The 17073-nt window shown below is 34.7% G+C and overlaps 4 protein-coding genes across 4 annotated transcripts; all 4 read right to left on the bottom strand.

The window, feature by feature from the left end:
* Window positions 1-2149: 2149 nt before the first annotated feature.
* LOC117162072 (uncharacterized) lies at window positions 2150-3444 on the bottom strand. The gene is made up of 4 exons (XM_076622889.1): window positions 3140-3444; window positions 2822-2885; window positions 2278-2433; window positions 2150-2206 (listed from the first exon to the last, which is right to left on the bottom strand). Exons 1-4 carry the CDS (start codon window positions 3442-3444, stop codon window positions 2150-2152), a joined length of 582 nt encoding a protein of 193 aa, XP_076479004.1.
* Window positions 3445-5644: 2200 nt separating this feature from the next.
* Window positions 5645-7590, bottom strand: LOC117162073 (odorant receptor Or1). The gene is made up of 5 exons (XM_076622840.1): window positions 7229-7590; window positions 6749-7138; window positions 6462-6666; window positions 5809-5964; window positions 5645-5729 (listed from the first exon to the last, which is right to left on the bottom strand). The coding sequence occupies exons 1-5, from the start codon at window positions 7588-7590 to the stop codon at window positions 5673-5675; spliced, it is 1170 nt and encodes a 389-aa protein (XP_076478955.1). The 3' UTR covers window positions 5645-5672.
* A 1025-nt stretch (window positions 7591-8615) lies between these two features.
* LOC117162070 (odorant receptor 94b-like) lies at window positions 8616-10595 on the bottom strand. Its single transcript, XM_033343912.2, has 5 exons — window positions 10234-10595; window positions 9622-9960; window positions 9323-9524; window positions 8744-8899; window positions 8616-8672 (listed from the first exon to the last, which is right to left on the bottom strand). Exons 1-5 carry the CDS (start codon window positions 10593-10595, stop codon window positions 8616-8618), a joined length of 1116 nt encoding a protein of 371 aa, XP_033199803.2.
* Window positions 10596-13543: 2948 nt separating this feature from the next.
* LOC117162017 (odorant receptor 67c-like) lies at window positions 13544-15063 on the bottom strand. Its single transcript, XM_076622890.1, has 4 exons — window positions 14852-15063; window positions 14429-14770; window positions 13884-14085; window positions 13544-13813 (listed from the first exon to the last, which is right to left on the bottom strand). The coding sequence occupies exons 1-4, from the start codon at window positions 15061-15063 to the stop codon at window positions 13544-13546; spliced, it is 1026 nt and encodes a 341-aa protein (XP_076479005.1).
* Between the last annotated feature and the right edge of the window lie 2010 nt (window positions 15064-17073).

The raw sequence follows: 17073 nt of genomic DNA on the forward strand, positions 1-17073 counted from the left end.
TCAGTGTTGCTACAACAGACACGTGTTTTACAGCTGTTGACCCAAGATGGTCACGTAAACCTTTTTTAATTATAGAATGTCCTAAAAAGCCACATGCATACTGTCCATCGAAATTTCCCACTTCTTGGCCCGTCAGCACTTTTATTGTTTTCCATCTGTAGATCATTGGAATTTCTCCAAGAGTTTTTCCACGATACTACAAAGATGAAATTACAACGTGATCACTTGTTATTTTAACAGATCTGTCAGTTATTACTATAAAAATAAATTCTTCATTATGTCAGCAGGTGGTATGGCCCAATCCATATCATAAATAGCATCGCGAACTTTGTTGCTCTAAAAATTACTTTTGCAATTGTGCGTAAATGAAAACATGTATCACAATTTGAGATCAAATTCATCTTGCATAATGATATATTAGCTACTAATATTAATAAGTTAGTAAGTTACAAGTCACAGGTCACAAAGTACTTTTTTATAATTCTACAATTTTATACCACATGGAATAATCAGTTGTCTTTTAATTCGTAAAATTTACATATACAACGTTATTTGTTTTACTACGAATCGTGCTTAGTTTTTTATTATAATACCGATAACTTGTAAGATCAAAAATTTTATTTGTAACATTAAATTCATTCTACACGAGAGCGCAAGAAATTAGAAAAAATCACTCTGTTCTTGTCCTTCTCGCGACATTAATTAATCACCGTACCATAATATTATCATTAGACACAGAGTAAAAATCTCAAATAAAATCGTCGTTTTTACTATTCCGTGCTATTGTACTCAAAAATACATGTAGCGATCGAATAGAAACGAAAAGCAGTGGCAACTTTCAACGTCATCTCTTTCCCAAATCAACAGTATAAATATACCTGCATAAGCATACAGCACAAATAGAAGCTTTTCCAGACGGAGTTCATAGAGAATGGATCTATCGTAGAAAGCTTGTAGATACTCAAACATAGTATTATCGAACTTATACAGAATTATAAGAAAATCATGTACTGGAACAGTTGGTTCACTGTTTCAGCAAATCTCCAATCAAATAATAAATTAGAAAATTCGATACTAAGAATTTCAAAATTTTTGACCACGAAAAATTCACATTTATTTGTACTCGTAAATTTCGTGGTGACGTCCAATTAAATTCTCAATAATTTTATTGCATCTTATCTTGAATTCTTAGTTAGACATGGTGTTCCTTTTCACTGCCGTCAATGAGAATTATAGATTTTTAGTTCGATAACAAAGTATCTCAAATTGCACGCCAACTCGTATCATCAATCTTGAGGTCAGTGAATGAATAAACGAGTTGTTTGATACGCTAGGGATATGGTGTATAGTTTTTGGGAGGATAAGTCGTACAATATCCAGTCATGATTCCATTTTCCTATCTTTTTGCTTTGAAGATTGTAATATACGAAACGTAAAACATCTAATTAGTTTTTCTCCTCATCGATCTTTTTCTGCCTTTCGATACATTCCTATTATTATTACATTTCACACATCCCCTTTAGTTGTTCGAATATGAAAAACATAACTATTTCCCAGTAGAAGCTTTCAAGAGCAAAATTTCTTTAAAGTTTCATAGCTGATCGCAGACGATATGATTGGCTAAAAAATAGGCTAACAAAAAAACTATTGGTATCTTTTTTCACTTCCCCGAAGTCACAGAGTTCCATTTAATCGATTGAGGGTAAAATACGGCGTCGATAAACGAAGAAATGGTCGAATTTGCCGTGGAAATGGATAATGATTCATCGGCTATTATCTGTCTCCCCTCCACGAGGGGAAAATTAATAAGAAGTAAACTAGAACACGCAGCACCATCAGTCTGCTTTCGTCGGTCGCAAGAGAAAGAAGGTCGCGGTTTACCGATATACTTTGATTTGAATAGTTTCATTGTCGGAAGAAGAGGAACACAAGTGAAATGTGTCGCTAAGGGCAAGTGATTTAAGCATGTACATATATGTTATTCAAGTTTCATATAATTTATTGGAATGCACTTCGGATACTCTAGTGCAAGTTTCCAGTGTTTTGAAAGATTTGTTTTTTTCTTTTCCTTTCTCTAAGTGAACAGTTATTACTCTATTCGGAAGAATCGAAGAAAGACGGTTCTATGTTAAGAAATTAGCCTTTGTTTTCACGATTCCTGGCTCTGTTGGAACACACTGAACACGGAGTAAGAAGTCTTCAGTAGCTACAACATAAATGTTTCCCATAATTTTTTACCTACAAATATAAAGGAAAAAAGGTTTAGGCGAAACTGACTGTCATGAAGGACTCAAGGTTGACGGAGATGACGTAAATACTGGTAAATTCGATCGGTCTCATAGCGCGCCTCATTAACATCAAAAAAGCTCTCTTAACGTTGTTATTTAACGATGTCCAGTCGCTTCTGAATATCACATCAGAAAGTTCCAAACTCTGCACAGAAAATTATATCATTTTACTCAATTAGTTGTAAAATTTCCAAAAGGTGGGATTTCCTGTCAATGGACTGCGGATATTTATGTAAATTCATATTCTTGTGCATACAATTGGAGAAGTAGAGCTTCAGCACAGTTGTTTCACCTACGAAAAATTGTAATATTACAATATTTTTATATATTTGCCTATTTCTTTCCACGTTAAGCGCCTTCTATGCATTGATGGACCTTTAAATTTCTCATAATTGCATAAATATCCGTAGTCTAATTATGATACGAGCATTTTAGACTGACAGGAAATGTGAAGTCTCTATGTGAACGCTATTCACTGAAAAGAAAATCATATCCAAATGTATACAGGAAATCCAACCTTAAGGTTTTATTACATTCTTCGTCGTAATGTTGAACCTTAAGCTTGACTTCATTCCCGAACCAACAGTAGTAAAATATCTGCATCAACGAATAGTTCATAAAGAGAATCCTGCCTATAATGTTCGAATCAATCTCGATTTGTGTTATTTGATAAATGTTGAAACAGATCATACACAGACTTGTATAGAATTGGAAAAACATGATCGCCCTAAATTCCTCGTTCACCATTTCGCCAAATCTGTAAGCTCGTAAATAAGAAAATGTTACAGTGAAAAAGTTATATATTTTATTTCTGTGAAGTTATCAAAAGAGAAATAAATCAGCAAACTGACTTGTATATGTGATCGTGATGACGAACACACAGCTTCACTGAATAATTCTGGTTCGATTCGATGTTCTTCAGACGATGCTCTAGTATTTCGAATTGGCAGTTAATATGTATCAACAGGCCACTGTACAGTGAATCAGTAGCGATGCATCCAAAGGAGCATATCGTCGTGAATAACGACTGATAAAGCAAAGTAAGCAGAAATGCAGATGTAGACGAATAGTCGTATGGTACCCATGTTCGATACGTTAGTTGCCTTTTCTTATACGTCAGAAGCGATTCCATAAATAGATAAAAATTACTAGTCATGAGTATCGTCATATAAACAAATGTGTTCCAGCTAGAAGAGAAAAAGAAAATAGAAAAATGCTTTCAGTCGAAGAAGCATTGTTGATCAATTTAGAGGAAGTTCTTGTTTAATGCAACTATCTATATTTTTGTAGGTAAATATACTACTAACACAATTTAACCTTAACATCGAAAATTATTTGTTGTATTAGGCAATATTATTGGGCGATTTATTGTATTAGACAATATTATTAGGCGACTTCTTGCAGATGCATTTGTGTATTCGTTTAGGTTGTAGAGGATTGTAAATAATGGTTGTTGGAATAACGAAGTAACTCGTTGTTGAAATCGTCAAGTGTACTTAAAATAATTAATAAATAAATAAATACAGATAATGTCGTTAAGACGTTCGTACTAACAAATTCGCTTAGACAGTGTATAACCGCTAAAATATTCGCTGATTAGATCGCTGATAAATACTCGATAGATACTCGTAGATACTCGTAGATACTCGTAGATACTGCAATCCTTACGATTGCGTCTGTTTATTTATACTGGTCGGGAGAGAGTCGGAAAATTCAATATCGTTTTTGTTCAATGGTTGCACGTAGCGGCGACATTGTTTTGCCCGGAGTTTATTTATTATCATATTGTGTGTATCCAATCGATATTGATACTCCGAGGCAAAACAACAACATGATTGGAATTGTCTTCTAGCTCATGTGTTGCTACAAGGTCATCTAATCATATATGTATACAAGATAGAAAGTTTTTATTTCACCAAAGGAGCGAAAAACAAACTTACTCGGTAATTTTGTCGAATCTCAACAAAATTTCGAATTCTTGTTGGTTCATTGGCAAAAGTGGCTCTTTCTGTAGAGTGTCGCGCAAACGTACGAAGCTTTCACGATATATCAGTATAACGGAGACTTTGATGCTTATGAGGAACGATCCCACTGTCACGTGAAAATTGTCACTGAAGTCGTCTATGTTTTCTACATTGTATATCATATCCATTATTAAACAAAGAAAGAAAGTATTCAAGACCAGGAGCGAGAATACCGTATAAATCTTGTACAAAAATTTTTTGCGGGGTGTTTTCCACGAAGCCGGTGGAAAACAGCCGCACAATGTGAACAATAAGAATGTCCATCGTAGTATATGCATGCTTGATGTGAAAACTTTTTATTATCACGCACTTCCTTTGTTTAACCGATCCTTATTTTGTTATAGTAACAGTGAAAGTAAGTATACAGAGAAATTATCGAAAATGTAGAAAGAAGTGGGTTATACGCCACTCTCGAGCAGCTCTTGTTCGAAGTTAGAAATGTAACCGACGACTGTAAAATCAATTCCCTCTTACTGCCTTCAACAGACTTACTTTCTACTGCAATACTTCGCTGATACGTATCATTACTATAATAGTAGCGTGTGACACGATGACATTGGATGCGTATCTACCGTTTAAAGAATAATGAACCAACCCTTCGTACACATACATATTTTTTTCATACCCCTCTTCATATTTTCCTTTGTTGTGAGCTGCTATAGCGTAAATATTTACCTTCGATAATGTTTCGTAAAATAGAACGAGCGAAGAATATTATCCACGAATTGGACGGAAGAATTTTTAGTTGAAAATGAAATATCGTCCACGTGTGCTTCTTCAACATATCACAAGGGTTAACGTCCAACATATTTTCTTCTACGATCAGGTAAGCATTTATGAGTTGGCATTTCATGGTGCAAAGTTTATTGTTACGTTCTCTACATGCATCGGTACATTTGCAGAACGTTATCCACTGGAAGCATCGATACAAATAGTCTCAAAATCCACTGCACTTCTATTTCATGCCACCATTTAGTTCGTTGCAACGTGAATTCGGTATTTATAACGTCTACCTCGAATAAGGGAACCAAGCATCACTAGAGTAGCAGAAAGCTTCCAAAAAGTTGCAGTAGGACCGTCAGGTGTACAGATGCGTTTTTAAATTGTGTGGTTTACAAAGCTTGAAGGTAAAATTTCAAACATTTTATTTGTATATTCCACAATTCGCAAGATAGGAGGTACGTTAATTTGTTTATTAAATTCTGCATTTTTATTTCTCAGCCATGCTCGTCATGAGTACATTAGTGAGAGTGTTGTATGACCGTGCACAACGGTAAAAAGGACACACACTTTTACAATAATTGTAGACAATTTACGATAATTAAACAGTCAGTAAAAATCACAGTAACAACGAAAATTCTTATTTACTCGTAGAGTTTGACAGAAGATTGTACGAAGAGTAAGTCATCTTCATGATCTATAATAAAGTACGAAGTTGTTAGAATTGCAATAATGATTTATAATTTACTGGTTCAAAGCATTGAAATTGTACTAACTGACACGAAAGATTGCGAAGATAAAACAACAACGTGACCGCTTGTCATTTTAACAGGTCTATCAGTTCTAATCAGGATCAGTAATAAACTTTTCATTACGTCAGTAGGTAGCATGGTCCAATCCATATCATAAATAGCATCGCGAACTTTGTTGCTCTAAAAATTACGTCGATCGTACGTAAATGAAAACATGTATCATAATTTGAGATCAAATCCATTTTGAATAATGATATATTAGCTACTAGTACTAATAAGTTAGTAAGTTACAAGTTACAGGTCGCAAAATACTTTTTTACAATTTTACAATTGTATACCACATGGAATAATCAGTAGACTTTTAATTCGTAAAATTTACATATACAACGTTATTTGTTTTACTACGAATCGTGCTTAGTTGTTTATTATAATACCGATAACTTGTAAGATCAAAAATTTTATTTGTAACATTAAATTCATTCTACACGAGAGCGCAAGAAATGAGAAAAAATCACTCTGTTCTTGTCCTTCTCGCGACATTAATTAATCACCGTACCATAATATTATCATTAGACACAGAGTAAAAATCTCAAATAAAATCGTCGTTTCTGCTACTCCGTGCTATTGCACTCGAAGATACATGTAGCGATCGAATAGAAACGAAAAGCAGTGCCAACCTTCAACGTCACCTCGTTCCCAAACCAACAGTATAAATACACCTGCATAAGCATACAGCACAAATAGAAGCCGCTCCATAAGAAGTTCATACTGAACGGATCTACCTTGGAAAACTGATAAACACTCAGACATAGTACTATCGAACTTATGCAAAATTGTAAGAAAATCATGTACTGAAACACACTGTTCACTGTTTTAGCAAATCTGCAATCAAGGAAAAAATTAGAAAATTCGGTACTAAGAATTTCAGAATTTATGATCACGAAAAATGCACATCTATTTGTACTCGTAAATTTCGTAGTGATGTCTAATTAAGTTCCCAATAATCTTATTGCATCTTATCTTGAATTCTTCGTTAGACATAGTGTTCCTTCTCGCTGACGTCAATGAGAATGATAGATTTCTAGCTCGATGACAAAATATCTCAAATTGCGTGCCGACTTGTATCATCAATCCTGCGATCAGTGTTTCGTTGGCCACGCTGGTATTTGCACAGATCAACAAACCAACTGTTTGATACACTAGGGATATCGTGTACACTTTTTGCGAGGATAAATCGTACGGCATCCAGTCGGACACTGGTAACTCTCTCATACTTATGAGTTTTTTGTATTGTCCCACGGTCGCAAAGAACACTGCCGATTCGTTCAGGATCTCGCAGTATATCGCCAGTTTTCTGTAACAAACTTGTAAGCAGTAATTCATGGCAAGATGATCGTGAGCCGCGTAAGTGTAGTCCACGAAGGAATATTGTAAAAAAGAAAACCTGGCATAATCATCGTTCTTTCGTTGGATGCGTTCTTCCTGATCGTCTCTCGCGATACAATTCTCGTTCAACAACATATTCATCACATTTATAATTTTTCCTCGCCGGACAAAGAGATTGGCTACTTTAAGGCAGACTCCTACCACAGAGACGCAGAGAGAAAATTTGTCGGTCATAGCCTCCAGGTTTTTGCTAGTAAACGAATCCACGCAAGAGCAGAACGTGAAGAAGTATAGTAGCAAAATCATGAACACCGAGTAAACGTTGTACAGACGATACTTGATAGAAGTGTGTGGCCATTTAGCTGGTCTCCAGTAACCGCAGTAAGTGAGCAAAGCAAACGACAGAGGAAGTCTGTGCATCGTTTTGTTTCTTAGTTACCTCTGCCTATATTTTCTTAGAAAATCATCGACTAAAAACTAGTCGATGATATATACAAAAAATCTTGTTTAAAAATTTCTTTTTAAAAGATGAATATTTCGTCAAAAAAGGAAAAGAATATCGTTATGATTTTATTTTCCTATATTTTTGCCTGGAAGAATTTGATCGAAGCGTACAAAAATCTAATTGTGCGAATATCCTACTTTTAATTATACTTAACAAGCTTGATTATGTCAGTTACAAATTTTTATCAAAGCTGCTTGACTGTTACAGAATGAAAGAGCTTCCATCAAATGCGCGACTCTATTACCTGTCTTCTTTTCCACCGATCTTTTTTTGTCGACCAAGACATCTTTATTATTATTACATTACATACATCCCCTATGGTTATGCGATTACAGAAAAATCAATGAAATATTTCCCAGTTGGGGCTTTCACTTAGATAGAATCGCGATTAAGAGTAAAGTTTCTCTATAGTTCTATAACTGATGACAGTCTATATAATTGGCTAAAAAGTATTTATTTATTATAGGCATCTCCTGTCGTTTCCGGGAAGCCACAATGTTTCAACTAGTCGATCGGGGGCAAAGTACGGAGTCGAGAAACGAAGAAAGGGTCGAAATTGTCCTGGAAATAGATAATGATTCATCGGCTATTATCTGTCTCCCCTCAACGAAAATTAATAAAAAATAAACTTTAGAACACGAAGTACCATCAGTCTGCTTTCATCGGTCGCAAGGAACAGAAGGTTGCGGTTTACTCATTGTGAATAGTTTCATTGACGAAAAATGAGAGTCAAAAGAGAAAGTGATACAGGCACGGTAATCAAACGCATGGTATTCATGTTTCAAATAATTTATTGGAATGCGCTCTAGATACTCTGTTGCACGTTTCGCGTGTTGTGTTCAATTTGCTTTTTTCTCTTCCTTTTTCTAAGTGGACAATTATTATTCTATTCGGAAGTATCGAAGGCAGACGGTTCTAAATTAAGAGAATTCCCGCATTTTCATGATTCCCGGCTCTGTTGGAAAAAATTGAACGCTGAGTAAGAAGTCTTCAGAAGCTGCAACATAAATGTTTCTAGCAATTTTCTATCGAAAAATGTAAAAGAAGAAAGGTTTAGACGATACTGACTGTCATGAAGGACTCAAGATTGACGGAGATGACGTAAATGCTGGTAAATTCGATCGGCCTCATAGCGCGCCTCATTAACATCAAAAAAGCTTTCTTAACGTTGTTATTTAACGATGTCCAGTCAGTTCTGAATATCATATCAGAAAGTTCCAAACTCTACACGGACAATTATATCATTTTACTCAATTAGTTGTAAAATTTCCAAAAGGTGGGATTTCCTGTCAATGGACTGCGGATATTTATGTAAATTCATATTCTTGTGCATACAATTGGAGAAGTAGAGCTTCAGCACAGTTGTTTCACCTACGAAAAATTGTAATATTACAATATTTTTATATATTTGCCTATTTCTTTCCACGTTAAGCGCTTTCTATGCATTGATGGACCTTTAAATTTCTCATAATTGCATAAATATCCGTAGTCTAATTATGATACGAGCATTTTAGACTGACAGGAAATGCGAAGTCTCTATGTGAACGCTATTCACTTAAAAGAAAGTCATATCCAAACGTTTACGTCTAATGCATACAGGAAACCCGACCTTAAGGTTTTATTCTATTTTTCGTGGTAATAGCGAACCTTGAGTTTGACTTCATTGCTGAACCAGCAGTAGTAAAATATCTGCATCAACGAGCAGGCCATGTAGAGAAGCGTTCCTACGAATCTCGAATCCATTTCGATTTGTGTTATTCGATAGAAATTGAAACAGATCGTAGACAGGCTTGTACAGAATTGAAAGAGCATGATCATTTTAAATTCCTCGTTCACCATTTCGCCAAATCTGTAAGCTCATAAATAAGAAAATGTTACAGTGAAGAAGTTATATATATTAATTCCTCTGTGAAGCTATCAAAAGAGAAATAAATCGGCAAACTGACTTGTAGATATGATCGTGATGATGAACACACAGCTTCACTGAATAATTCTGGTTCGATTCGATGTTCTTCAGACGATGCTCTAGTATTTCGAATTGGCAGTTAATATGTATCAACAGGCCACTGTACAGAGAGTCGCTAGCGACGCATCCAAAGGTGCATATCGTCGTGAATAACGACTGATAAAGGAAAGTAAGCAGATATGCAGATAACGACGAGTATTCGTATGGTATCCATGTTCGAAACGCTAGTTTTCGGTTCTTGAAATTTGCTAGAAGCGACACTACGAGTATAAAGAAATCAGAAATCACGAGCAGGGTCATGTAACCAAGTGTGTTCCAACTGGAAGAGAAATATAAAAGAGAATAATACTTTTCGTCGATGAGAACTTGTCAATTAATTTAGACTACGATCTTGCTTAACGTAGGCACTTTATATTTTACTTCTCTTCTATTACTTTATTATATGTCATCGTAAAATGTACGTTCCATGTTTGTAGTTAAATATATAATTATTATATTACTAAAACAATTTACCGTCAATACGAAAAATTTATTTATCGTATATACATGTATGTAGACATATATTATAGAAATGAAACAGCAAATTACTTACTCGGTAATTTTCTCGAATTTCAACAGAATTTCGAACTCTTCTTCGTTCATTGGTAAAAATGGCTCCCTTTGAAGCGTATTGCACAAATGTAGGAAATTTGCTCGATATACCAGTATAGTGAAAAGCTTGATGCACGTGACAAACACCACCACTGTCACGGAGAAATTATCGCTGAAATCATCTGTGTTTTCTACGTTGCATATCATATCTAATATTTGAGAAAGCAAGAAACTATTGAGAACCAGGAATGAGAATACTGTATAAATTTCATACAGAAATTTTTGCAGAGGTGTCTTCCACGAAAGAGGCGGGTAACAGCCGCACAATGTGAACAACAAAAATGTCCATCGTAGTATATGCATCTTCCAATTGAAAATTATCTATTATCAGGCACTTTTTCTATTTAATTGATTCTTACTTTACCAGAGTGACGCCAATGGCGAGCATGAAATAATTATCGAAAATGTAGAAAGAGGAACACTCGTACAACACCCTCGAGCAACTTTCGTTCGAAGTTCGAGAGTCACTGACGGTAGTAAAATATCAATATCCCTCTTACTTTCTCGGTATGACTTATTTTCTAACTGTAACTTACCCTTCGCTCATGCGTATCATTATTGTAATAATATGTTTGATCGTTAAAAGAATAATGAATCAACCCTTCATATCCGCACGTACTTTTTTATGCACCCCTTCATATTGTCTTCCGTTAGAAGCTGGTATAATGCAAATATTCATCATCGATAGAGTTTTTTAATACGGAAGGAACAGAGAATATTATCCATAAATTAAAAGCATTTTTAGTGAAAAGTGGGGTATCGTACACGTGTGCTTTTTCAACAGATGAGAAAGGAAAAACATCTAACATATTTACCTCTACGATCAGGCAAGTATTTCTGGGTATCTTTAGCAGTGTATAATGTTTATTGTTATACAGTCCACTTGTATCGATACATTTGTAGAACTTAGTCCTTTCGAAGAATCGAAAGAAATAACATCAAGATCAACAGTTATTCCACTTCGTGTCATCATTCAGTTCCTTGCAACATATTAAACAATGAGTACGAAGTTTTCGTTAGTTGTAATAAGAAAGCATGCACTTTTACATTTATTTTAGAATATTTTACCGTAAAGTCGGATGTCTTCTGTAGAATTTACAAACTATATTATTTTAATTTGCATATGCAATTACCTTACGTATTATTTGTTATGTTCCTTGTTTTATAAATCTAATATCGACCATCACGGAAAAGCCGAGATTCAATGTTACCAGGTAGCCACTGGTAGATTCGATGGAATGCGTTGTGCGTGTCATGATCACTAAGAGAATCTTCTTTTTTTTCGTCCAATTATCAAATATCATGGCAGGTATGTCAAGGCTCTGCAATGAAAAGATATTACACGAAACGTTTTATCAAAAATTTCTATACTTATCTGAGTCTCGTTTTATTTCGTTAATGAAACTCCAAATTTAACTTCGTCATTGAGTTGGTCCTGATTTTCCACGTTTATAATTATATCTACAATCTGAGTACACACGAGAGACAATATTTTATATTAATATTAAAATACCAATATTAAAAGCCACACGAACAACGCGTGTAAGTTGTACAAAGATTTTGTGATCGTTGATGTTCACGATTTCGATGGTAAGCAACCGGCGATTGAAAGAAGAATACGTGACCATCATAGCACGCGCACAATCATTTTCATGGGAATTTATCGGCTAAAAGTGACGTAAAATTTGTTGCGTGTCCAGTTTGATTTTACATCATCTCGAATTTATTTATTTTAAACGAGAATTTGGATGAAACGTAGAGATCGTACATACCAATTATTTCGTTAGAAAAGAAAAAATAAGCTATTTAGATTATTAAATTAAAATAAAATAGTTCTTGTTAATATGTGAAAACTCAAATTCTATAAATAACGAAGGAACGGTCTATACGGTAAAATTCTAAGCGTTTCCAATATCATTGACTATCCCAGAATATTGACAAGCTCCTGTATCCCATTGATAGAACCTGTTATCGTTGATTGTAAATATATCCTGTGGTTTCGGGAGAATAATGTGTTATATATCATCAGATTTGTTAATAATACAACGATGAAAAATATGCTACAGTACCTCTGAAAACGTCGCAGTGATTTCGTTCTCTTCTTCCGATTTATAAATTTACTAGTTTTCTTCATACCGTGGACGGTGATCAGTCGTTCCAAGTGTAGCTTCATTTTTATTTTTATTACGAACAGGAGGGCAAGGAAAAAAATGCATGTAGTTTTAATAACGCCATAATTCAGTTATTTCCATCTAACAATAAGCTTTATTAATGTGTGTGATAAAAGAAAGCATTTGTAATAGATCGCATGCGAGTGTTCGACATTTCGTATTATTCTCGGTTTAGACGAACATGATTCTTATTTTTCTGTATTGCTTTGTTGACTCAAATCATACGCCCAGCAGAAGTCTTCGATATCGGAATAACTTGATTGAGAAATTCAAATACAGAGTCTGTAATATTTCCAGTTGTTGTTCGTCGAATCGAATCTACTTCGAAATCGTTGAAAATTCTTAGTAAAATAGTGCGGAAGTTCGCGAAGATTCACTGTCGAAACCTGGTTCTTACTTAAGTGTTAGAAATTCTTGCATACTATGTAATTTATTTCGTTGTTTCAATGATTCGTTTTCATTTTCCTCTATTGTAATTCTTCCATTACGTGGCGAAGGAACTAAGACAACTTATTCTCCGCATGTGTTCTACTGCGATGACTTACTCTGTAGCAGCATGTTATACGTCGAGTAAGTGGTTTTTATCAACTGCGACAAACGGAGCATTTGATAAAACATAATTTTAATAAGTGTCGAGATAAGTTTGTTTTTGAAAAAAAGTACGTAACATTCATTCGAAAACGCTTGCAGTTTGTATTATCTTGCATTCGGCGTTTAACTTAAGATTATTGTCACGAATCGTTGCAGTACTTCTCCCTACGTATCTACTATTTCAAAGAATAAAAATTGGAAAATACGAAACATGGAAAGCGACAATTTTCTGAACTATATCTTTTTAAGAACGTCAGTTTATATGATTAATTTATTCCAACGAGCCATATTAATCTAAACACATCAGAATTCTTTGTAATATTTTTCAAGCTTCTATCATTTTCCATTTATTTCAGGTATAAATTCAACACGTGGGTAAAATTTGTATTGCTGTTAACAAATTTCCAAGCAATGGCCATCTATTTCAAAAGGTAGGATCTTTCGGATTCAACGAAAATGATATAAATAAATATAATACAATAGCTACGCCTAGTATTTTAGGCTCAGATCTGTTTCACACTGCGAATTACTCAGTTTATTGAGTATTCGCATTAATCTAATTTTCCACTCACTGCTATAATGTATTTTTACATAGATACTGACACCCTTGAAAGATTCCAAGTTCATTGGTAAAATATAGGCGCTTGTAATCTCAACAGGCGTCAATGAACGTGCCATGATTACCACAAGCATCTTCTTGGCGTCGTTGCTCAAATTTGTCCAATCGCTATGATATATCATATTAGGAATATCGAGGCTCTACAGAAATAAAAAGTCGACAGGTTTTTGGTTTACGAGAAACTCATATTACAGCTACATATGTACCTACCTTTAATTTCGCTACATCTCCGAACCAACAAAAGTAAAACGTTTGAAGTAAGGCGGAAAAAATAAACAGTACCGAGCCTATTAATTGCGAACCAGCGTTTGATTCTGTTACTCGATAAACGTTGAAGCATATGGCGGCTGCGCTTACCATAAATTGCACGCACATCATTTTGCTAAACAAATTATTTACCATTTCGGCGAATCTGCAATTATTGAAACAAATATTATTTAATTATTTTCTTTAATCGGAGATCACAGAGAAAGAAAGTGAGAAATCATATTCTCCGTTTCTTGACAGAAGAGCACTGTCAACATTCAAATAATCCTGCATTAGCAAAAGTATCGTTTTATGAGGTTTTGATGCTATTTGCTAGAAATTTTTCAATTCTCTTCATAATTTCGAAAATATTGCCCGTTTTAGTATAATAATTTTAGTCGTAAAATAAGAAACTAATAAAAATACAATTTATTTTCGTTTTCCTGTGATCTTCGATTATCTTCGCTAGTTCGTTACTTTGTTTAAATAAAAGCACGAAAGAAACAAACCTGTATATTGCATTATGGTGCCGAACGCAGTGTTTTAACGACAGAATTTCATCTCCTCCGATATTGTGCAGGCGATTCACCAGTATCTCGAATTGACAACAGATTTGAAGCAACAGGCCGGCGAACAACGTGTCGAAAATACTGATACCGGCGGAGATGACCATTGAACCGACGAACTGGTATATGAATGTCATAGAAAAAGTAAACCACGAGGAAGTGAAATCGAAAGGTAACCAGGCGCGAAACGCTAATTTTTTTAATTTGAAATCAGTCATCAATGTCGCTACTATTAAAGAAAGCACGCAGAATGCGTTTTGAATAGTATAAAACATAGCGATTTTCCTAAAAAAAAAGGAGGAAAAAATAATATTTTAAATAATTTCCTTACAACTATACATATTATAGCGAACAGAAAGAACTTACTCGATTAGATTGTCGTATCTCGCGTGAATTTCTACTTCCTCATTGTTCTCCGGCACAAAGGGCTTCTTCTTCAGTAGACCCAATATATTTATGATAGTTTTTCGCCCTAAGACTAAGCTGACAAATTTGCAACTCGTGATAAGTACCGTGACAGTTACGCTAAAATTCTCACTCAAATCGTCCTGCGTTTCCACGTTGTAGAAAATGTCCATGATTAGCGTGAGGGAGTAGCTCCACAAGTACATCGTCATGAAAACCGTATATAAATTATACAGAAAGCGTTTCGTCGGAGACTTCAACGTGGGCGGTAGAAAATATCCGCTGGCGATGAAAAGTTTGAATGTCCATCGTAGCACGTGCATTTTCAATATTTGCGGTATGATTTGTCTTACTTAAACTTCGCGTTAGGAAAGATCGAACGATCAAGTACCTTCGGACAGTTAGGTCTTATACTATCAGTCTTCGCAATATGACCAGCAGAATTTTACGGTATATTTCAATTCATCAAAAGAAGAAGTTATTTCAAATCAAATGTAGTATCGAACATGAGAATATGAAAATAAAGATGATCTTTGAAGTAAGTGTATCGTTCGAAGTATCAGATGCTACTAACAACCCTAAGGAAACGAAATTCTTATGCTGCCTTAAATGGAATAGCTCCTTCTTGGAATTTACCCCCGTGTAATTATCGTCATTATCGATGTTACCGTGCTGCGACGATGCAGGAAATTACATTTTTAAAAACCATCATTATAGAGTAGTCGTTTCTCCCTATTTTTCATTTTCAGCTTCCGTTTACTTCATTGGATTGAAATATACATGCTGTGGTGGCACTAAACGTCATAGCGTGTGTCATTTAACCGACAAGTTACATTCTAATTGATTGATTACCTTAAACTCGGCATCGTCCCGAGTAGTGTAGGTACATCCTTAGGTGATTACATCTTTAATGAAGACGTTTCCACTGTTTCTAACGTGCAATTATATTACTGCCCGTCAGCGTACTTTTTATAGCGAGCTTATACGCGTTTAGTTAGTTTTCAAGAATCGAACAAGGAAGACAACTTTTAATTATAGTTGCTTATAGGATAGGGAACCGGGAGTTTCAGTGCACGAAAGGGAGAATAGACTGAGGTAGGGTTATTTGTTTTAAGCTGTCCAATTTACCTTGCAATTTGGTTATGAACAATTTTTGAGCGATTGATAATTAAAAATTTAACTCATTATTACATGTTTGATAAGTAGTGAAATACGTGTAAAGTGTTATATACATATGTAACACTTTTGCTCATTAAAAAGATTAAGAAGTAAGAAGGTTGTAGAACTAATGTCCACATTTAGTTTTATGGAAGAGTCAATTGCCCATTTTTATGGCGATTAGAAAAGATAGAAGAACGAAAAATGATTTATTGATGTATTGAAGTATTGATGTGTGTGTCGCAAAAGTAAAACATGTTTCATGTGAGTTTGGAGAAAGATGGTTCTTTGATTTGCTTTGTTGAAGCAAATCAAATGCAGAACAGGAAGTGTTTAGCAACCGAGAAGCAGAATATTCGATACAGAGATGATTACAACGGTAATTGAGAAACTATTTCTATGAAAATATTTCTTTTTAATGGAAATAGAATCGCGTTCAGGTACGTCAAATACAGTGCAGTTCATTTTATTATATTTTTTTCAGTAGTAGCATTTTCTATTTCTTTTTAAGATCTAAAAATAACCACCTATTTCAAATATTATTGAATAGTGTTACAAGAATCGCAAAATACAATAAAATCATTTCCTAATCATTTGTTCGAACATAACATACCGACTGTTTGATACAGCAGAAAATCGTGTGGATATTGTGGGAGAATAAATCGTGTGGTATCCTGTCGAACACTGGCAACTCCTTCATAGTTATCAGATTATTATAAAGTCCTACGATCGCAAAAACCCTGCCGATTCGTTCAGTATTTCGCAGTAGATTGCCAGGTTTCTGTAACAAACTAATAAGTAGCAACTCATGGTGAAAATAATCGTGTGTCGTGAAAATATAGTCCAGGAAGAAATATTATATCAAAGAAAACCTTGCATAATCATTGTCCTTCCCTTGGAAGCACTATCTGGATCTCACTGGAATGTTTGAAATTTATTGTGTTTGCATGGTACATAATTTACTGCGCTGTTTCAATAACTCGTTTTCTATTGTCTCTATCCTAATTCTTCCATTGTGTGACGAA

Source organism: Bombus vancouverensis, chromosome 11 (assembly GCF_051014615.1).
Source record: "Bombus vancouverensis nearcticus chromosome 11, iyBomVanc1_principal, whole genome shotgun sequence".
In the NCBI taxonomy this organism is placed as follows: domain Eukaryota; kingdom Metazoa; phylum Arthropoda; class Insecta; order Hymenoptera; family Apidae; genus Bombus; species Bombus vancouverensis.